The sequence below is a fragment of the Oratosquilla oratoria genome, chromosome 8 (genome assembly GCF_046742065.1).
Source record: "Oratosquilla oratoria isolate Oo_2021 chromosome 8, ASM4674206v1, whole genome shotgun sequence".
Lineage (NCBI taxonomy): Eukaryota > Metazoa > Arthropoda > Malacostraca > Stomatopoda > Squillidae > Oratosquilla > Oratosquilla oratoria.
Window position 1 is genome coordinate 6551581 of NC_134784.1, and position 23777 is coordinate 6575357.

At 39.8% G+C, this 23777-nt stretch overlaps 1 protein-coding gene across 1 annotated transcript in view; it reads right to left on the reverse strand.

Annotated features, from left to right (window-relative positions):
• The window catches only part of Noc3 (Nucleolar complex protein 3), a 64271-nt gene extending 41149 nt beyond the window's left edge, over window positions 1–23122 (reverse strand). The window contains exons 1-4 of the mRNA XM_076188873.1: window positions 23054–23122; window positions 13504–13612; window positions 10928–11068; window positions 1884–1956 (exon numbers count right to left, since the gene is read on the reverse strand). Of these exons, the coding sequence (XP_076044988.1) occupies window positions 1884–1956; window positions 10928–11068; window positions 13504–13612; window positions 23054–23059 (329 nt within the window). The 5' untranslated portion in view covers window positions 23060–23122. The remainder of the gene's footprint in view (window positions 1–1883; window positions 1957–10927; window positions 11069–13503; window positions 13613–23053) is intronic.
• Between the last annotated feature and the right edge of the window lie 655 nt (window positions 23123–23777).

The following is a 23777-nucleotide window of genomic DNA, read 5'->3' on the forward strand; positions in this document are numbered from 1 at the left end:
AGGTGGAGGTAGAATGTAGATTGAGAGAAGTGAGTAAATGACTTGGGGGGGATTAAAAAGTGTAATGAGAAATGGATGGTTGGGAATGGATGCTGAGAGGAGATTGTATGAAGGAATGATTGTGCCAACATCAATGTATGGGGCAGAAACAAGGGAAATAAGAGAGGAAGAGAGGAATTTGAATGTGTCTGAGATGAGGTGCCTGAGAAGTATGATAGGGGTTGCTAAGCAAGATAGAGTGAGAAATAAGGTGAGGAGGAGAATGGTGGTGGAGGAGGAGTTGGGAGATGGGGTTGAAGGAAGAGTGTTGGGATGGTTTGGACACATGGAAAGAATGAGTGAAGAAAGGCTGGTGGAAGAGGTGTGGAGGTGCAGAGGTGGAAGCGGTGAACATGAGGGGGTGACCTAGGATGAGATGGATGATGGGGTGAAAGGGGCATTGGGAGGGGGGGGAGTGTCTGTTGGGGAGGGACGGGAGAGGATGGAAGATGGGGTGAGTGGAGAATGGTTGTGTATGGAAGATGCTGTGATGCATGAGGGGGGGGATGGGGGAGAGAGAGTATGTATGAGAAATAAATTGACACAGCCTGAAGGGATTTCTCCCCATCTTCTCCTTTTCTGCATGAGGGGACAGAAAGGGGGGTTGCCAATTTAAAGCGGCCTTGCTGTGGATGTGCTGTGTCTTGCGACACTGTGTCTGACCCAGGGCAGTGGACAAGATGCCGGGATGACCCGTCATCCAGGAGGTGCCAAGATATGAGGGAGGGAAGAGGGTGGAGGGGAATCGAGTATGTTGGGGATGAAATGGGTGGGAGTGGATTTTATGCCTTTGTTTTTTGGCTACCTACCTTGTAAGGGGGAAAAAGCCTTTGGTGTATGTATGTACTTAGTATAAATGATGACAAATGCCAAGTAGCTTCTTTATTTCTGTCATTACATAAGCCAAGAAGCTGAGATAAAAGGGAAATGGGAGACAGATGGGCATGGTATAGGGAGGGGGTTGGTGAATGCCTTGGCTGGCTACCTCTTATATAAGGGGGAAGAGGCCTATTGGTATATAGAGAGAAGGGATAGCCAGACATAAGCCAACACGCATCCCTCAAAATTTGTCTCCATTTCTAGCACTGTTACCATTCATTTGAATCCAAGCAGTGTGGCAAGTGACAGGGAGACCCTTCATCCCCCCAATGGTGCTAAGATAGGGGAAGTGATAAAATGGGTTGAGTGATGTGGGTGTGTGATTTGGCTTGGCCACCCCCACTAACAAGCTGGGAAAAGGCCACATTTACCTGTAACCATTCACTCTCCATCCTTATTGCCCTACTCATGTAAAAACTTTTTTACCATCTTTAGCAGACTGCCCCCTATCCCATCTACAATTCATTCCACAGTACCTACCAACTCTGTCATACTTGTACACCTTCTCCAAGTCAATGGTAGCCCAAAAACATCCTTACTTTTGGCCAAAAACTCACACTTCAACCACATGCCCTCTTCCTCTCTTAACCTCTTCGATACAAATAAAATTCTTGCATGAAGAATCAGCTGCCTGATATACAATGATTCGATGTTGCCTCACAATACTTGCATTATAAAATATAAAGTTACAGCTGTATTACTCATTCTCTTTCACTCTGAATATTAATAACCACAGAAAACATAATCAACCCAGTTCACAGAATATGGGGGTCACTCCACTACTACAAAATAAACATAATCAAGCCGTTGATACCAGCATCCTCATATACCCACTCACCCCTCACGATCCCTGCATAGGCTTCATCGCATGAAAGGGGTTTAACCCACACTGCTCTTCCCCAATTACTCCACTGATCATACTCCATTAAACATGTAAGAATATTCAAATCCTTAACAAAACCAACCTTTTTTTAGCTTTACTGACATTTACTAAATATTCCAAGTCATCAGGATCCATCATTTCCATCATCTCCTCCCCTATAAAAGAAGAAACAAAGGAAATATGCAACTTCAACAATCAAAACTCATCAGATATAACAACAACAAATTTCAGTCACCTTATCACCTTTTTTACATTATAAGGCAGTGCCCAAGTCAAAGCATGCACCTGCATTATACACAAAACCAATTCAACCATCCCTCTCATCTCCCCCCCTCCCTGTGTTGGGGGGGGGAAAGAATACTGCCACCAAGTATTCCCACTTGAAAAACAGGATGGGGATTGGGACTAGGCATCCTTCTCCCTGTAGACCCACAAGGGACATTCCTAAAAAAGTAAAGGCATAAGAGGGTCTAGGAGTTTCCAACCAGTACCCTATGGTTTGGGTCTTTTAATGTGTGTGGATGTAGTACAGATGAGAGTAAAAGGGGAGATATAGGCAGTATGTTTATGTGAAGAAAGATGGATGTGTTGGCTTTGAGTGAAACTAAGTTGAGAGGGAGGGGTGAGTGTGAGTTTGGAAGTGTAGTTGGGAGGTTCTCAGGAGTGAAGAGAGGATGAGGGAGAGAAGGGTTGGCTATACTAGTAAGTGAAGAGACGTAAATGTATAGTGGGGTGGAAGGTTTCTTCAAGGTTCATGTGGATGAAGGTGAAACTTGGAAAGATGTGGGTTTTTGTAAGTGCATATGTGCCTGGTAGTGAGAAGAGTGTAGAAGAAATGGAGGCTTTTTGGATAGATTTAAATAAGTGTATAGAGGGATTAGGGAGAAACATCAATGCAGTAGTATTGGGAGACCTTAATGCTAGGGTAGGAAATGAACCAATAGATGGAGTGGTTGGGAAGTGTGGAGTTCTAGGAAAGAATCATAAACAGAGAGCTGATGGTGATGTGTCTAGAGAGTTGATGATAGTAAATACAGTGTTTAGGAAGAAAATAAAGCTTAAGTACACATGGGAGAGGGTGGTGGATGGAAGGGTGGTAGATAGAGTATTAATGGACTATGTAGTGGTAAATAGGAGTATAATAGGAAGAGTTAAGGATGTACATGTTTTAAGGGGAGAGAGTGGGGGATATCAGATCATTTTCTGGAAGGTAAGTTGAGAGTGGAGGATAGATGGAGAATGAGGAAAGGGACAAAAGGTAAATAGGTGCTTAGAGTGAACTGCTTAAATGAAAAAAAAAAGGAGTACAAGAGGAGTGGGAGGGAGTGAAGGTTAGAGTAGAGCTAGGAGTGGAGGTGGAATGGGGATGGTTCAAGGAGGAAGTCACAAGGTGTGCAAAGATGGTGTGTGGAACAAGGTGGATGGGAGGAAATAGAAGGACGGGTAGTGAGTGGTGGGATGAGGAAAGAAGATTGTTGAAGAGAAGAAACGAGCTTTCACAGATTGGTTACAAAATTGGATGAGGGAATCATATGAGAGGTACAAAGAAAAGAGAAGAGAAGTAAAGCATAAGTTAAAGGTGGCAAAGAGGAGAGCAGATGTGAAATGGGGTAGGAGTATGACAGAAAATTTTGAAAGTAATAAAAAGATGTTTTGGAAAGAAATTAAGAGAAGAAGAGGAGGCGAACCAAGTAGAGAAGAAAAGGTAAAAGGTGCAGATGGAGAGATGATAATGGAAGAAAAGGCAGTAAGAGGAATATGAGCTGAGTATTTTAGGGAGTTGCTAAATGTGAAAGAGGATAGGGAGGGAAAGGTAGTCGCAGTTGAAAGTGCCAAGAAAATGACTGTAATGAGTGAGGAAAATGGAGGAGAAATAAGGAAGTATGAAATGAAGGCACTTGTTAAGATGATGAGACCAGGTAAGACACCTGGTCTGGATGGATGTCATGCAGAATGTCTGAAAAAAGGAGGTATGGTGATGGTAGACTGGCTGGTGAGGTTATTTAATGTTTGTTTAAGAGAGAGTAGAGTGCTGGAGGACTGGAGGAGTGCCTGTATAGTTCTACTTTACAAGGGAAAAGGGGACAAGTGCGAATGTGGTAGTTTCAGAGGGATTAGCTTGTTAAGTGTAGTTGGGAAGGCTTATGGGAAGATCTTGATTGAGAGGATTAGGAGAGGAACAGAGTAATTGATGAGGAACAGTGTGGGTTTAGGACAGGTAGGGGTTGCATAGATCAGATTTTTGTGGTAAGACAGATATGTGAGAAAGCTATAGGAAAGGGTAAGGATGCTTTTTGGGTCTTTTATGGAACTGGAAAAGACTTATGATAGGGTAGACAGGAAGGCACTGTGGGAGGTTTTGCAGATATATGGGATAGGAGGAAAGCTTTTAGGAGCGGTCAAGAGTTTTTACGAGAGTAGTAAAGTGTGTGTCAGGATTAGAAATGAAGGGAGTGAGTGGTTTGAGGTAAAGCTGGCACTTCGTCAGGGATGTGTTATGTCACCCTGGCTATTCAATTTATACATGGATGGGGTGGTGCAAGAGGTAAATGCAAGAGTGGTGGGTCAGGGATTGGAGATGGTTAAAGAAAATGGAGAAAAATGGGAGATAAACCAGCTGTTGTTTGCAGACAACACTGCACTTGTAGCAGGATCAGAGGAGGGATTGAAGATGTTAGTGACAGAGTTTGGGGAAGTGTGTGAAAAAAGGAAGTTGAAGATAAATGTGGGTAAAACTAAGGTGATGAGATGTACAAGGGGAGAAAGTGGCAGCAGAATGGAAGTGAGTTTTAGATATTTGGGTGCGTATGTGGCAGGAAAGGGAGTAGTGGAGGTGGAGGTAGAATGTAAATTGAGAGAAGTGAGCAAATGCCTTGGTGGATTAAAAAATGTAATGAGAAATAGACATTTGGGAATGGATGCTAAGAGGAGACTGTATGAAGGAGTGATTGTGCCAACATCACTGTATAGGGCAGAAACATGGAACATAGGAGAGGAAGAGAGGAGTTTGAATATGAGATTAGGTGTCTGAGAAGTATGATAGGGGTTACTTGGCTGGATAGAGTGAGAAATGAGGAGGAGAACGGGGGTGGAAAGGGAGTTGGGAGATAGGGTTGATGAAAGAGTATTGGGATGGTTTGGACGCATGGAAACAATGAATGAAGAAAGGCTAGTAAAAGAGGTGTGGAAGGTAGAGGTGGAGGGAGTGAATGTGAGGGGGTGACCTAGGATGAGATGGATGGAGTAAAAGGGGCTTTGGAAAATAGGGGAATGTCTGTTGAGGAAGGACAGGAGAGGATAGAAGACAGGGGTGAATGGAGAATAGTTGTATATGGATGATGTTGTGATGCATGAGGTGGAATGGATGGGGGATGGGGGGTGAAGGAGTATGTGTGAGAAAAAATATGACGCAGCCAAAAGGGATTTCTCCCCGTCTTCTCCTTTCCTTCATGAGGGGACAGAGAGGAGAGGTCACTGATTTAATGAAGCGGCCTTACTCTGGATGTGCTGTGTCTTGCGACACTGCTTCTGACCCAGGGGAGTGGACAGGATGCAGGGATGACCCCGTCATCAAGGAGGTGCCAAGATAAAAGGGAGGGATGAGGGTGGAGGGGAGTGGTGTGTGATAGGGATGGAATGGGTGGGAGTGGTTTTTTATGCCTTTATTTTTTGGCTACCTCCCTTATAAGGGAAAAAAAAAAGCCTTTGGTGTATGTATATGTATGTACCTTTAAAATCTTTCAAGTCCCACAATTTCCATCCAATTCTAATGAAATATCATATACACCCCTAATCATGTCTAATTTCCAAAATTACCCTTTTCTATCATCTTATCTATTATACATACATACATATACCAATGGCTACTTCAACCTTACAAGGGAGGTAACCAAAGTTGAAAGCATAAATCCACTCCCACCCATTCCATCCCCATAATCTATTCACCATCCCTCCCTCCCTCTTATCTTGGCTCCTCCTTGATAATGGGTCATCCCTGCACCTCACCCACTGTCCTGGGTCAGAAGGAATGCAGCATGATGCAGCACATCCACAGTAAGGTCACTTTATTTAATAGGCGAACCCCCCTCTCCATCCCCTCGTGCAGAAAAAGAGAAGATGTGGAGAAATCTCTTCAAATTATGTCAGAATATCATTCCCATCTAAAAAGACTTATCTATTATACAATTAGGAAAAAAAAAAAAAATCTTTAGAGATCAAAAACATTGAAAAAAGGCTCTTTTTGTTGTAGAGTAGTCAATATCCCTGCACCATATAATTTCTGTAAATTTTGAATAATTTATAGGAGATAGAATTTGAAATTTCAAAAAAAAATTGACAAATCCAAAACTGTGAAACTCATGTTGCAAACTATTTTTTGAGCTGAGACTAAAACATATCCCTGATTCTTGGTAAAAAGAAAAGTACAGTTGCAACTCCAAAAATAATCTTCAAAATAACTACTCCCCTAAGCAGGAGAAGCAATCTATAAGTGGGCTTAGATTTTGAGGCATTATTGCATTACTACTGAATTATGAAAGACAAGTGATACAAATGACTACTACTGAAAGACAATAATATATATATATATATATATATATATATATATATATACATATATATATATATATATATATATATATATATATATATATATATATACATACATACTTGGGTGCAAATGTGGCAGGGAAAGGTGGAGTGAAAGTGGAGGTAGAATGTAGATTGAGAGAAGCGAGTAAATGCCTTGGTGGATTAAAGAGTGTAATGAGGAATAGACATTTGGGAATGGATGCTAAGAGGAGACTGTATGAAGGAGTGATTGTGCCAACAGCACTGTATGGGGCAGAAACATGGAACATAAGAGAAGAAGAAAGAAGGAGTTTGAATGTGTTTGAGATGAGGTGTCTGAGAAGTATGATGGGGGTTACTAGGCTGGATAGAGTGAGAAATGAGGAGGTGAGGAGGAGAACAGGGGTAGAAAAGGAGCTGGGAGATAGAGTTGATGAAAGAGTATTAGGATGGTTTGGACACATGGAAAGAATGAGTGAAGAGAGACTAGTAAAAGAGGTGTGGAAGGCAGATGTGGAGGGAGTGAACATGAGGGGACGTCCTAGGATGAGGTGGATGGATGGGGTGAAGGGGGCTTTGGGGAAGAGGGGAATGTCTGTTGAGGAAGGACGGGAGAGGACAGAAGACAGGGGTGAACGGAGAATGGTTGTATATGGATGATGTTGTGATTGCATGAGGTGGAATGGGCGGGGGGATGGGGGGTGAGGTAGTATGTGTGAGCAAAATTTGACACAGCCCGAAGGGATTTCTCCCCGTCCTCTCATTTTATGCAGAGGGGGGGGGGTCGCCGATTTAATGAAGCGGCCTTGCTGTGGATGTGCTGTGTCTTGCAACACTGCTTCTGACCCAGGGCAGTGGACAAGGTGCAGGGATGACCCGTCTTTCAGGAGGTGCTAAGATAAGAGGGAGGGTGGAGGGGTGTGGAGTGTATTCAGGGATGGAATGGGTGGGAATGATTTTATGCCTTTTTCTTTTTGGCTACCCCCTTGTAAGGGGGAAAAAGCCTTGGTATATGTATGTATGTATGTATGTATGTATGTATGTATATATATATATATATATATATATATATATATATATATATATATATATATATATATATACATACATATACTAAGGCTTTTTCCCCCTTACAAGGGAGGTAGCCAAAAACGAAAAGGCATAAAATCATTCCCACCCATTCCATCCATAAAAACACTCCACACCCCTCCACCCTCCCTCTTATCTTAGCACCTCCTGGATGACGGGTCATCCCTGCACCTTGTCCACTGCCCTGGGTCAGAAGCAGTGTCGCAAAACACAGCACATCCACAGCAAGGCCGCTTAATATATTTGGCGACCCCCCCCTCTCCGTCCCCCCGTGCATTAAAGGAGAAATCCCTTTGGGCTGCGTCAAATTTTGCTCACACATACTACCTCACCCCCCATCCCCCCTGCCCATTCCACCTCATGCATCACAACATCATCCATATACAACCATTCTCCATTCACCCCTGTCTTCTGTCCTCTCCCATCCTTCCTCAACAGACATTACCCTCTTCCCCAAAGCCCCTTTTACCCCATCCATCCATCTCATCCTAGGTTGAACCCTCAGGTTCACTCCTTCCACATCTGCCTTCCACACTTCTTTTACTAGTCTTTCTTCACTCATTCTTTCCATGTGTCCAAACCATCCCAAGACTCTTTCATCAACCCTATCCCCCAACTCCCTTTCCACTCCGTTCTCCTTCTCACTTTCTCATTTCTCACTATCTAGCCTAGTAACCCCTATCATCCTTCTCCGACACCTCTTCTCAAACACATTCAAACCTCTCTTCCTCTCTTATGTCTCATGTCTCTGCCCCATACAGTGCTGTTGGCACAATCACTCCTTCATACAGTCTCCTCTTAGCATCCATTCCCAAATGTCTATTCCTCATTACACTTTTTAATCCACCAAGGCATTTACTCACTTCTCTCAATCTACATTCTACCTCCACCTCCACTCCACCTTTTCCTGCCACATTTGCACCCAAGTATCTAAAACTATCCACTTCCTCCAGTCGCTCTCCCTTAATGCTCACTTCCAGTCTGCTGCCACTTTCACCCCTTGAACATCTCATCACCTTACTTTTACCCACATTTACCTTCAGCTTTCTTCTATCACACACTCTCCCAAACTCTGTCACCAACTTCCTCAATCCCTCCTCTGATCCTGCCACAAGTGCAGTGTCGTCTGCAAACAACAGCTGGCTCACCTCCCACTTTTCTCCATTTTCTTTAACCATCTCCAATCCCTGACCCACCACCCTTGCATTTACCTCTCGCACTACCCCATCCATGTACAAGTTGAACAGCCAGGGCAACATAACGCATCCCTGATGAAGTCCCACCTTTACCTCGAACCACTCTCTCCATTTCTAATCCTGACACACACTCTACTACTCTCATAAAAACTCTTGACAGCTCCTAGAAGCTTTCCTCCTATCCCGTATATCCGCAAAACCTCCCACAGTGCCTTTCTGTCTACCCTGTCGTAACTTTTCCAGATCCATAAAAGCCCAAAAAACATCCTTCCCCTTTCCTGTAGCTTTCTCACATATCTGTCTTACCACAAAGATCTGAACTACATAACGTCTACCCATCCTAAATCAACACTGTTCCTCACCAATTACTCTCTCTGTTCCTCTCCTAATCCTCTCAATCAAGATCCTCCCATAAGCCTTCCCAACTACACTTAACAAACTAACCCCTCTGAAACTACTACATTCACACTTGTCCCCTTTTCCCTTGTAAAGTGGAACTATACACACACTCCTCCAGTCCTCCGGCACTCTAACCTCTCTCTAGCAAACATTAAATAACCTCACCAGCCAGTCTACCATCACTGTACCTCCTTTTATTAGACATTCTGCATGGCATCCATGCAGACCAGGTGCCTTACCTGCTTTCATCATCTTAACGACTGCCTTCACTTCATCCTTCCTTATTTCTCCTCCATTTTCCTCACTCATCATTCTCATTTTCTTAGCATTTCCCACTGCAGCTATCTTTCCCTCCCTATCCTCCTTCACATTTAGCAACTCCCACAAATATTCTGCCCATCTTCCCCTTACTGCCTTCTCTTCCATTATCATCTCTCCATCTGCACCTTTTACCTTTTCTTCTCTACTTGATTCGCCTCCCCTTCCTCTCTTAATCTATTTCCAAAACATCTTTATATTACTTTCAAAATTTTCTGTCATACTCTTACCCCATTTCACATCTGCTCTCCTCTTTGCCTCCTTTACCTTTTGCTTTACTTCTCTTTTCTTTTCTTTGTGCCTCTCATATGACTCCCTCGTCCTATTTTGTAACCAATCTGTGAAATCTCGTATCTCCTCTTCTACAACCTTCTTTGTTTCCTCATCCCACCATTCACTACCCTTCCTTCTAGTTCCTCCTGTCCTTTTTGTTCCACACACCATCTTCGCACAATTTGTGACTCCCGCCTTGAACCATCCCCATTCCTCCTCCACTCCTAGCTCTACTCTATCCTTCACTCCTCCCTCAGCTTCTTCTTGTACTCCATCTCATTTTCCTTTCCATTTAAAGAGTTCACTCTAAGCACCTCCCTACCTTTTGTCCTTTTCCTCTTTCTCCCCTTAGCACATGTACATCCTTAACTCTTCATATCACAATCCTATTTACCACTACATAATCCATTGATGCTCTACCACCCTTCCATCCACCACCCTCTCCCATGTGTACTTATGCTTGATTTTCTTCCAAAACACTGTATTTGTTATCATCAACTCTCTTTCTAGACACATTTCCACCATCAACTCTCCACTACAATTCTTTCCTGGAACTCCACATTTCCCAACCACTCCATCAATTGGATCATTTCCTACCCTAGCATTAAGGTCTCCCAGTACTATCACATCAACATTTCTCCCTAATCCCTCTATGCACTCATTTAAATCTATCTAAAAAGCCTCCCCTTCTTCTACACTCTTCTCACTGCCAGGCACATATGCACTTACAAAAACCCACATCTCCTTTCCCAGTTTCACCTTCATCCACATAATCCTCCTTCCACTCCACTACACATTTACCTATCTCTTCACTTACTAGTATAGCCACCCCTTCCCTCCCTCGCCCTCTCTTCACTCCTGATAACCTCCCACTTACACTCCCAAACTTACACTCACCCTTCCCTTTCAACTTAGTTTCACTCAAAGCCAACACATCCATCTTTCTTCTCACAAACATACTGCCTATCTCTTCCCTTTTACTCTCATCTGTACCACATCCACACACATTAAAAGACCCAAACCTTAGGGTGCTGGTCAGAAAACTCCTAGACCCTCTTATGCCTTTACTTTTTTTAGGAATGTCCCCTGTGGGGCTACAGGGAGAAGGATGCCTAGTCCCAATCCCCGTCCCTTTTTTCTCGCCTCTTACGATCCAAGTGGAAATACTTGGTGGCAGTATTCTTTTCCCCCACTATGAGGGTGACCCAGTTTTGAAAATCATGGTTACAAAGGTTTATAAAACAAATTATGATCACAAATTAGAATGGCACATAAGTTTTACCTGATGGTTCAACTGTGACTCCATAGATATCAACATTATCAGGGTCATTAGCATCTTCTTCTGCTCTTTTCTTCTGTTGCATGAGTTGTGCATATGAGTACCGTTTCTCAGCAGCCTTTTCTTTGCGACGCTTTTCCTTAGCTAAAACATCAAAATATACAAATAAATGTAATTAGAATTCAGTTGCACTCAACACATCTTTGAAATAACATTGAACGTATCATAATACTATAAATGGCCTTAATTTGATATAGGTTGTGAACTGACATTGTGGCAGTACAAAAATGATGTAAACATCCTGTTCTGCACTAATATAAATAACTTATGTAAGAGACTGGTAGAAAAGAGGGGTAGAAGACAGGTTGTCGCATTTTATAGGTAAGTTGTTTGTAAATAACAGTCCAAGCAAGCTGCTTGAGTCTGCTTTGTGTGGGCAATTAAATAGCTGGGCTTGGGAGCTTGAATATATTTATTTACATATTGCTGAAATGACACCCCTTTGTAACCTAAGTGAGAATTATGCTATAAAGGCATGAAACAAATAATCTGATTGGTGAAAGGGTGGAGGAAAAAATTCTAATTGGTTCATAAATTTAAGATTATGCCCTATGGGAGGGATCTTAAATATAAAGTTAAAGGTCACTGGATTAAGGAAATGACTACATCACTGCAAAGCTCACATAAGATCTCGTGTACATGCTCTTGCAGGATTCCTTAGAAAAAACTTGGATAGTGCATTGTGTATTCTTAACTGGACTGAACAGAAGAATGATATAGAAAACTCTTAATTTAATTCTTCTATTAAGGAATTTTTAGTGAAGTGAGGCGGTAGAAGCCTATCAATGAAAATAACCAACACTTAGTGGAACAGACAGCCTAGGACTTGATAAAGTTGAATGATTGGAGGCAACAGGATCTACCAAATAAAAGAAGTGAGTTGCTGTATCAATAAGTGAGGGCCAACAGTTGTGACAACACTTTCATAATTATTTTTTCTTTTCCTCTTTGTGTCCATATCAAAATCAGTGCTTACCTGTTACTTAATACAGGTACACAACCCTTTATCTATCCAAAATTCTGAAAACCAAAAAGTTACTAAATTTGAATGTTATTTGTGAAAGATGGAAAGCTTCATAAGTTTCATTTGATGGGAAATACAGTGGTGCCTCCAGAATTTCAAATCTTGAACATCTTGGAATCTGAATAAAAATTTCAAGAAAACTTTACCCCAAATTTTGAGTATAATTTTTTTTTTCAAAATCTGAATCAATTCCCGAATGTTCCAGATGTTTCTTGCATGTGTTCCTCTACCCACATTTTCTGAATGCTCAGTTTCATTCTTGAAAAGGTAGTGAAAACATCTGTGATTTCCTGTATTATTTTCAGTTATTTTCTTGGAATTACAATTAGTCTTGGCTTCTAGAATGAATTATATTAAAATACCAAGGCACCACTGTACACCTGACCCAACACCAACACTTGGGTGACATGACTTTGCTTGGCAGGTAGGCTGCCACTTATCGCCAAATGTGAAACCTTTTACACCACAGAGCAGTGCAGTGAAGTGCGGTTGGCTGAAGGTATGTGGCTGTGGTCATGTATGCACACTTAAGACTTACGGCCCATGGCCTCCTGTAACTTAATTGCAGCCACGTACTTACTTTCATGATTGTGCTAATGTTACTGACTTTATTTTCATCTATTCCATTACATCAGTTTACCAATTTATTACTGTGAATAATCAGCTCTGTACAAGCTCTGTACAACAGACATCACTTGAGAATCCTGTTCCTGTCAAAAGCATCCTGATGACAGGACTTCATTTTCATTTACTCCATTTCATCATTTACCAGTTTATTACTGTAACATATTATTAAAATGTCATGCCATTAACTTTCTTTATTCCACTTAAGTATGGATATTCATACATTTTTCTGCAGAAATATTATAATTTTGTGTATGATTAAATTTTGTATATTTATGGCTTAAGTTATTCCCAGTTTCATTATTCATAAATTTAATCATCTCACTCTTTCATTTATCAGCATATTACTCTATAAATAAGCTGTAATAATGAAGTCTTTATATATCCCAATTACAGTACTGTGAGTATTTACACATTTCTACAGCAGTAGAAATGTTCAAATAAAGGGTGCTGCCCAGACTCCAATGGGGACCTTGCATTTGTTCCAAAATTTAAAAAATCCCAAAATCCAAAATAAAGCTGGCCCAAAGGGTTTCAAATAAAGGGTTGTCTACCTGTATTAAAACAACAACAATCCATACTCAGTGCTGATATCTGCCTTACACAAAACAAAACACATATTTTATTCTCTAGTATACTATTCTATACAGGGCATTGCAATGAAAATTAACATCTACCCAACAAAACATATTCATAATACTTTTTTCAAATAAAAAATATTCTAGATGCCAAAAGTTAATTCAAGTCTCAATTTTCTAAATTTTCAAATTAAATGAATTATGGTTTTTGTTAACTTTTGAAATTTTCATATATTTTTTATTTTTTGACAGCTGCAGCACTGTCTGAATTATAAAACATCTAAAATACGTACCACCAGGATTTAATGTTCCCTTTTTAGCCATCTTATTCCTCCTGATGTTGGCTCGTTTGCTAAGGGCTAAGCCCTTCTTGGCCAAACGCCGTATTTTTCGTGCCTTTTTCTGAAATCAAGGAAGCAAGTTCTGAGTAACACTAAACATTCATTCTGTAACACTAAACATATATTCTGTAACACTAAACACACATTCAAGTCCCCATATCTGAGAAGTTTGTTAAATGAAGAAATTAAATAATGAGCATTTTTTCATAATGCAGTTAAATTTGCATATTTTGTCTTGTAGCCTCTAGGAATATGTTTCAGCTGCCTTTCTGTATAGTTCTTGTGATTTCTTTTACTGATTTTTCTCTGGATGGAAAATGAGTCATGGTAAAGATCTCTTAATTTCTTTTCATTGTCTCTATGTAATCTTGCTATTTTGCTAATTGAAGCTATATGCTAATCTCATCTTTCAATATTATCAGGGGAGCCCATGGATAGTTTCCCATGTTGTGGCTGAAGGAAGAGTGTATACATTATTATTATTTGCCTCATGGCCTGGTGAAATAAACTTCATCTAATTAGCAGCTTGACAGATTTTTTTTCTCTTCTTCACCTCATAGATATCGTACTTACACCTACGCAAGAATTTCCATCTCAGTATGTAACTGGGACAAATGTTTAGTTTTAAAGAAATTTGCAAATGATGCAAATGATTTGCAGTGATGGGCTAGCAAGTCAAATTATAACTAATTTCACATACTCATTTGTCTGTAGTGCTACAACATAGGCAAAACAAGCATTGCACTGTCAATAGAGTAAGGCCTTGAGCTGATGCCTATAAATAATGAAAACAATAATAACATTAGTTGCCTTGAGTTTCTCTAAGTGGAAAACCCACAGCGGGCAACAGCCCTCAGGTCCTCATAGATCTCATTGGGAAGAAACTTTAAATTGTTGACTACATTGTATTGATGTGAGAATATTTTCATGTCACTGGGAAGGTTGGGGGGGGGGGATGTAGTCAGTGAATGCCAGCACTACATGTGTGATAATTGTGAGAAATACATTAAAAATAATTGAGAGATCAGGCCCAGTCTGGAGACTGAGGGTCACCACCTGATAAAGATGAGTGGAGGGGAAATAGGAGGGGGAAGGCCAGGTTCTGAAAACAACCTTGTCCATCTTGCATGACCACCACAGGCAGGTACCAGTCATGGGTCCCACAAGTAACAGTGATGTATATATTGTACTTACCAATTCTATGATCCCAATATAATTCATCTCTTACAACCAATTATAGGAAATAATTTCAGTAAAATTCCAGAATCACACACAAGGATATTTAATATGAAAGTTACATTGTCCAATAGTTCTTTACCTAATGTATTATAATCCAACCTAACCTAACCCAATGTAACCATTCCATACATACATACACCAAGGCTTTTTCCCCCTTACAAGGGAGGTAGCCAAAAAGGAAAAGGCATAAAATCATTCCCACCCATTCCATCCCTGAATACACTCCACACCCCTCCACCCTCCCTTTTATCTTAGCACCTCTTGGATGACGGGTCATCCCTGCACCTTGTCCACTGCCCTGGGTCAGAAGCAGGGCCGCAAGACATGGCACATCCACAGTAAGGCCATTTCATTTAATCAGCGACCCCCCCTCTCTGTCCCTCCATGCATAAAAGGAGAAGACGGGGAGGAATCCCTTCGGGCTGTGTCAAATTTTGCTCACACATACTACCTCACCTCCCATTCCACCTCATGCATCACAGCATCATCCACATACAACCATTCTCCATTCACCCGTCTTCTGTCCTCTCCCGTCCTTCCTCAACAGACATTTCACTCTTCCCCAAAGCCCCCTTCACCCCATCCATCCACCTCATCCTAGGACATCCCCTCATGTTCACCCCCTCCACATCTGCCTTCCATAACCTCTTTTACTAGTCTTTCTTCACTCATTCTTTCCATGTGTCCAAACCATCCTAATACTCTTTCATCAACCCTATCTCCCAACTCCCTTTCCATCCCTGTTCTCCTCCTCACCTCCTCATTTCTCACTCTATCCAGCCTAGTAACCACCATCATACTTCTCAGACACCTCATCTCAAACACATTCAAACTCCTTCTCTCTTATGTTCCATCTTTCTGCCCCATACAGTGCTGTTGGCACAATCACTCCTTCATATAGTCTCCTCTTAGCATCCATTCCCAAATGTCTATTCCTCATTACACTTTTTAATGTAACCATTCCATAGAAGAAATAATCTTACAAGCACAAAAATTAGAGAAGTGAAAAGAGTGTATGTGTGCTACTGGAATAGAACCATAATTTCCTTGAAAGAAATAGATCTAACAAAAATATTTGAAGCTAAAGTGCAAGAATGCCTAGTTGGCTTTTTTGAAAGGAAAGGATTCTTCACTGATGGACAACGTGGTTTCCAGGATGAATGATCCTGCTTATCCCAAATGCTAGTAGCCCACTAGGATTACATAATGGAAAAGCTGGAAAAGGGTAATAGTGTAGATTCTGTCTCCCTTGACTTTGCCAAGGCCTTTGATAAAGTGGATCCTGGTACCCTACAACACAAGCTGAAAGCCTTGGGAGTAATAGAAAAGTTGGGTCAATGGTTGCACAGTTTCTTCATTGACAAACAGTAATAAGAAGCCATCTACAGGACAGCCTCAGAACTATCTTCAGCAATAAGTGGCATCCCAAAGGGCTCTGCTGGGCCCATTCCTCTTCCTAGCACTCACCAGTGACATTGAAAGCACAGTTCAACATTCCAAAATGTCCTCATGCACAGATGACACAAGAGTCACCAAAGAAATATGGGAGATCGAAGACACAAACCTCCTTCAGAATGACCTGGAGAACATATACACCTGGGCTGTAGACAATGTGAAATTCAATGAAACAAAATTTTAACTGATATGTATGGCAAAGGCCACACAAATAATATCCAACCCTACACCATAGCTCACAGAGAGATCATGAACAAGGCAAATCTAAGAGACCTAGGTGTAATGCTGAGTCCAGATAGCAAGATTACCACACACATTGACAACATTGTTGACAGTGCCAGAAAATTATCAGGATGGATCATTTACATCAAGAAATGAGGATTGCATGATCATACTGTGGAAGACCCTGGTACTACCTAAACTTAAATATTGTTGCCAACTGTGGAAGCCAGACAGTATAGGGGAGATAGAGAAACTTTAAGTGGACCAGGTGTTCTCCAACTCCAGGTAAGTTTAATAAATGCTGCTACAAAGACAATAGGGCTTCCTTGGACTTTATAAGAGAACACAGGTTTTGCTGTTGTCTGTCAATTGCCCAAGGTACAATAATAATCAGACCATCAACATCCATGACGATGACAACTACCAGGATGATCTTTAGAATTTGAGGTACCGAATTACTAAATATAGGTTAGGTTACGTAGGTTAGTTAGGTTAGGTTAGGTTAGGTTAGAATAAATTAATTTATCATCCTTTCATTTCTTCGACCTCAGCATCTATCAAAACAAACATGGCATATCATTCAGTGGCCGCAACTTTGTTAGTAAATAGGTTTTAGCAACTTTTTTTATATTGATTTCTGCAAAAAAAAATGCATATTACATTGATCTATTATAATTTACAAAATTAATAATTAATTTCCTATTGCTATATCGCATAGGTGTGCACAACTAAAAATTTTACCAAACCTTCACAAGCAAGACTGTGTGTGTAAAAGGCATGAATTACTGGGACAGACTCATGCACCTCAAACTCTATTCACTCCAAAGGCACAGAGAATGGTACCAGATCATTTACACATGGAAAATGCTGGAGGGTCACATCCCAATATCAGAGTGACACTAAGCCAAAAGAGGATAAGAGAAAGATCTTGCCATGTTGAGAGAATCACCAACAGCGCCAGAACAACCATATCACTAAGCAAACTCCTTCACCAGAGCAGCCCTCAAGCTTTTCAATAGTCTCCCTAACTACCTGTAGAACACCACATCCTGCACAGTCAAAGTATTCAACAGACAACTGGATGCCTTCCAACAAGAAGTAGAAGACACACACCCCCACACCATCCTATAGTAACACATGGCTCCTCTATAACAAGCTGGTACATAGTATACCATTTCACTGGAGGCAACACAGCCAAGGAAGAAACAGCAGCAGTTCCTGTAGCTGAGACATGTTTGCCAAGATTTTCACAAGGTATTACAAACCGGTCAATATAAATGCCCGTTTTACCTGGTACATAGGGTAGTATCAGATGTATAATGCCTAATATACTCTTATCATTGTTTCTGATTGAAACATATGTAATTACTTTATCAAAAATTCAACGTATAGATATTTAGTAAACATAATTGTGATCAACTGCTTACTTCACACCTGTGCAAGAACCCTGGTACGGTGGGGGTAGATCAGGTGTGTCCTTGGGGGGACCCGATGTACCTTTTTATCATGTTAGTATCAAATATATTATGGCTTACATACTTTTATTGTTGTTTCTGATTGATAAATATGTACCGACTACATAAAAATTAGTATTATTTCAGTTGTACACACCTATGTGATATAGCAATAGGAAATTAAATATCAAATTTGCAAACTATAATGCATGAACTTAATATGCGATTTTCTTGGCGGAAACAAAAAACAAAAAAACTTGCTACAAGCAAATTTACTAACGAATAAAGCTGTTAATTGCCCGAGGTACAATAATAATTAGGCCATCAGCATCCGTGATGACAACGACAACCCGGATGACCTTTAGAATTTGAGGTACCGAGTTACTAAACATAATAATATTGTCCTCAAGAAATAATATGGTCTTCAATGAAGAAAAGTTTGAAATACTGCAACATGGCCAACATCAAGAAATAAAAACTAACAAAACTACTCACAGGAGGTCATGAAATCAGTGCCCTACAGACCGCCAAATGCCTGGGGGGTACATCTGGGAGAAGACTGCACCTTTCATTACCACATAGCCGAAACAGTGAGAAGAGCAAGAGGTGTGATTTTCATGTAATTTCACCAAAGAGAAGTTATGTTTTTATCCTCTGCAAAATTACTGACCAGAGCTACGAATACCGTCAAATTACATGAAAATCACACATTTTAAAGAAAATAGTTGAAATAATTAAACTATATGCAATCTTTTACACTAATAACACAATAGTAAGAAACTTAATGGTGTAGTTTGATCCAAACCACCAGTGATCATAGATGGAGGGCTGGACGAATTGTAGCTGTGGTCAGTAATATTACAGATGATAAAAACATAACTTCTCTTTGATCAAATTACATGAAAATCACACATTTTACAGAAAATAGTTCAAATAATTCAACTATATACAGTCTATTACACTAATAACATAATAGTAAGAAACTTAATAGAGTGAAGTTTGATCCATACCACGAGTGATCATAGATTGCAGGCTGGACGGTATTCGTAGCTATGGTCAGTAATTTTGCAGAGGATAACCCAACTTCTCTTTGGTTAAATTACATGAAACTTACACATTTTAAAGAAAGTAGGTCAAATAATACAACCATATGCTAAATTTTTATATAAAATTGTGCATTTGAACAAAAACCATCATTGTTTGGGTTTGATCAGCTACTAGTGCTGTTATTCGATAATCCGACCCGATAGGGAAAAAAAACTAATTTGTACTTACAATTTCTCAGCTCTCCCGTAATACCCTGCCCTGGTTTTGGTATTAGAATAATCTGAGACTAGTAGTTTTTGTTTATTTTGGGTCTGTTGCCCATTTAATGGAGTTTTTTTACCTCATTTTTCACATTGAAACAAAAAAAAATTCAATTTACTGCTGAACACAGGCCGCCATGTTCATCTTATATTCTTATGTACTAACATGTAACTGATGATGTGATTGGTTGAAATTTACTACGATCAAAGTAAGTACACTCATGTGACATTTATATGAATTAAATTTCCCTCGATATGTAAATTTGGCCGTTTGAATGGCGTGCGCATAAAATGATGTGATATTGGCGGACATCATAAACGGTGGCGCCTCTGGTGGTGTTTGACCTAGCTAATATAATGAGTTGAATTTTTATCAAGATTCAAGTAAAAACATATTAATAAGAAACAATAAGAGTATAAAGCATTATACAACTGATAATAACATGATAATTAGGTTCCCCTAAAGTAGCTAGGTCAACATGAAAATGGAATTCATGATATTTGAGCTGAAGTAGTTCTCATGGGATGCAAAAAGTCGCTATGAGTATAATGCAATTTGAATTATCCATCTAGCTGTCCTTGTTCTCGAGATATTGCATTTTGAATGGAATTAAATCGGGCCTATTTTGTCCCCGGAAATCGGGCCGAAACGTGCGGTCTGACGAATCGCCGATCGAACGTAAACAATGACGGTTTTTGCTGACAGGCACAATTTTATATAAAAAATTAGCATATGGTTGCATTATTTGACATATTTTCTTTAAGATGTGTGATTTCCATGTAACTTGATCATAGAATTACGTTTTTATCCTCTGCAAAATTACCCACCACAGCTACGAATACCTTCAAATTACATGGAAATCTCACATTTTAAAGAAAATAGGTCAAATAATACAACTACAGGTAAACGTCGACTTACGATGGCCGCGACTTACGATTGTTCGACTTTACGATGACGACGACGACGACGACGATATGATAATTTAACCCCTTCCATACGGTGCCGCACACATAGGCGTCATGAGGAGCAAGTGGATTCGCGACGCTGCTATATCGGCGTCTTGATTATATTTATTGTAGTCGCCCCTGTGTTTTTACATTCTCTCAAATGATTCATTCTCTGTGGTTTTCAAAATTCGCGGGTGAAAGAGAGAACGATCGATATAAGCGGTGACTATATTTTATGATGCGAGTATTATTACGTCACGTCGTACGGCTGGCATTGGCTGCTGCCCGCGAGATTTAAGTTCCGTACTGAAAATACATATTATAGTGTTTGAATATGGTAAAAAGGATAAAAATAATTAAATAAACTACTGTACATGTTTAATATGCTATATTCAGTATCTCTGGTGGTTAATATACAGGTAGGCTAGGTACAGTGACCACGGAACAGAGTGGGGATCGACTTACGATGAGATCGTCTTACGATGGCTCTATCGAAACCTAATGCCATCGTAAGTCGACGTTTACCTGTATATGCAAGCTATTACACTAATAACACAATAGTAACAAACTTAATAGTGTAGTTTGATCCATACCACCAGTGATCATAGATAGCGGGCAGGACGAATCGTAGCTGTGGTCCGTAATATTACGGAGGATAAAAACGTAACTTCTCTTTGATCAAATTACATGAAAATCACACATTTTAAAGAAAATAGTTCAAATAATTCAACTATAAGTCTATTACGCTAATAACATAATCGTAAGAAACTTAATAGAGTGAAGTTTGATAAGATGGCGGGTTGATGTTGATGTTGTTATCCGATAATCCGACCCGATAGAAAAAAAAAACTAATTAATACCTCAGATTTCTCAGCTCTACCGTAACACGCTGCCTTTATTTTGGTATTAGAATAATCCGCGATACTAGTAGTTTTTCTTTATTATGGTCAGTTGCCACAACCGTAAATATGTTAGCTCATCTTTTACGTTGAAACATATGCCAATTTTCGATTTACTGCTGAATGCAGGCCGCCATGTTTATCTTATGTTTTTATTGACCGACATGTAACTGATGGTGTGAATGTTTGAAATTTACTACGATCGTAGTAAATACACTCACACAACATTTTTATTAATTAACTTTCCCGCGGTATATAAATTTGGCCGTTTGAATGGCGTGCGCATAAAATGACGCGCTATTGTGCTCGTCATCGACGGTGGCGCCTCTGGTGGTGTTTGACCTACCTACCTAAAGACACACCCAGTGTACCAGGTAAAAAGGGCATTTACAGACCCCAAGGTAAGGTTATCAAGTGAACCTTTAAACATCATAACATGTTTATTTAAAATGCCTGGTTTCTTGCACAAGCTGAACTAGGTAGGTCAAACACCACCAGAGGCGCCACCGTCGATGACGATCACAATAGCGCGTCATTTTATGCGCACGCCATTCAAACGGCCAAATTTATATACCGCGGGAAAGTTAATTAATAAAAATGTTGTGTGAGTGTATTTACTACGATCGTAGTAAATTTCAAACATTCACATCATCAGTTACATGTCGGTCAATAAAAACATAAGATAAACATGGCGGCCTGCATTCAGCAGTAAATCGAAAATTGGCATATGTTTCAACGTAAAAGATGAGCTAACTTATTTACGGTTGTGGCAACTGACCATAATAAAGAAAAACTACTAGTATTGCGGATTATTCCAATACCAAAATAAAGGCAGCGTGTTACGGTAGAGCTGAGAAATCGGAGGTATTAATTAGTTTTTTTTTATCGGGTCGGATTATCGGATAACAACATCAACATCAACCCGCCATCTTATCAAACTTCACTCTATTAAGTTTCTTACTATCATGTTATTAGCGTAATAGACTTATAGTTGAATTATTTGAACTATTTTCTTTAAAATGTGTGATTTTCATGTAATTTGATCAAAGAGAAGTTACGTTTTTATCCTCCGTAATATTACGGACCACAGCTACGATTCGTCCTGCCCGCTATCTATGATCACTGGTGGTATGGATCAAACTACACTATTAAGTTTGTTACTATTGTGTTATTAGTGTAATAGCTTGCATATAGTTGAATTATTCAAACTATTTTCTTTAAAATGTGTGATTTTCATGTAATTTGAAGGTATTCGTAGCTGTGGTGGGTAATTTTGCAGAGGATAAAAACGTAATTCTATGATCAAGTTACATGGAAATCACACATCTTAAAGAAAATATGTCAAATAATGCAACCATATGCTAAATTTTTATATAAAATTGTGCCTGTCAGCAAAAACCGTCATTGTTTACGTTCGATCGGCGATTCGTCAGACCGCACGTTTCGGCCCGATTTCCGGGGACAAAATAGGCCCGATTTAATTCCATTCAAAATGCAATATCTCGAGAACAAGGACAGCTAGATGGATAATTCAAATTGCATTATACTCATAGCGACTTTTTGCATCCCATGAGAACTACTTCAGCTCAAATATCAGGAATTCCATTTTCATGTTGACCTAGCTAGCTGAACCTTTCAGAATCAGTGCCTCGAATAATACTAACACTTCATTTGAAATTTATTTCTTTTGGATACATATTGCATATAATGATATTGTAGAAATATTGTAACATTCCCATGCTTATGTTTATAATATTACACTGTTTCCAAGACCAAGTGATTAAGAATTTAAGGCAAAAGTATCCATCCCCTAAGTTCCTAACTAACATTTGGGATAATAAAGAAGGACCACAACATTCTCAAATTAATCTTAGATTTTTACAAATTTATTCTATTACATCGTAACATCAAAACCAACAATAACAGTAAAATTAGTGCAACAAATAGTACTATGCCATAAAATTCATTCTGTACTTACTGCCATGCTGTTTGTTTGTTTACATGCACAATTCCATACGAAAGTAACGACGATTTCCTAGTCCATCCGGCAAAAACAAGCGACGTGCGATGTGCGGATGAAACAAAACGTTGATTTTTTTTCCAGAAAAAGACATACAAGTGCAAAATAGTCTGCACAATAACCGAAATGCTAAATTCTTAAACGTACAATATTACGTAATCGTACAGCCACCAACAAAAGCAAGATCTAAGAATATAAGGTCTAACCACTTCCGACCGAATTTCGAGGGAGTTGGCGCAGCGGGCCCGTGAACGTCACCTGGCTGTTCAAAGTGGGGTTAGCGGGTCCTATAGCTGTCAGTTGAAGCTGGTCCGTCGTTCGAAAATGACATCGCCTTCGCTCGCACTGCTCCACGCAATTAGTTATATTCTGACAAATATTATATAAAATATATATATAAATATATATAAAATATTATAGTTCCTGTCTATATATATGAATATATAATATATATGATATATAAAATATTATAGTTCCTGTCTTCCTTGGCGTTTCACAGTTTTCTTCAGTGTATCACAAAGAGAAAATGGACTCAGCCAAATGACGTCAGAAGCTGCGCAGAAGAATGTAAACGGTCTGACCTGTATATTTAGACCTTGAACAAAAGCAGTTTCGCCTCGCCAGACCGGCGAAGAGAACATGTCTTTCTTGCCTTAAAAGGTGACCTTCGTTGAAACACAGA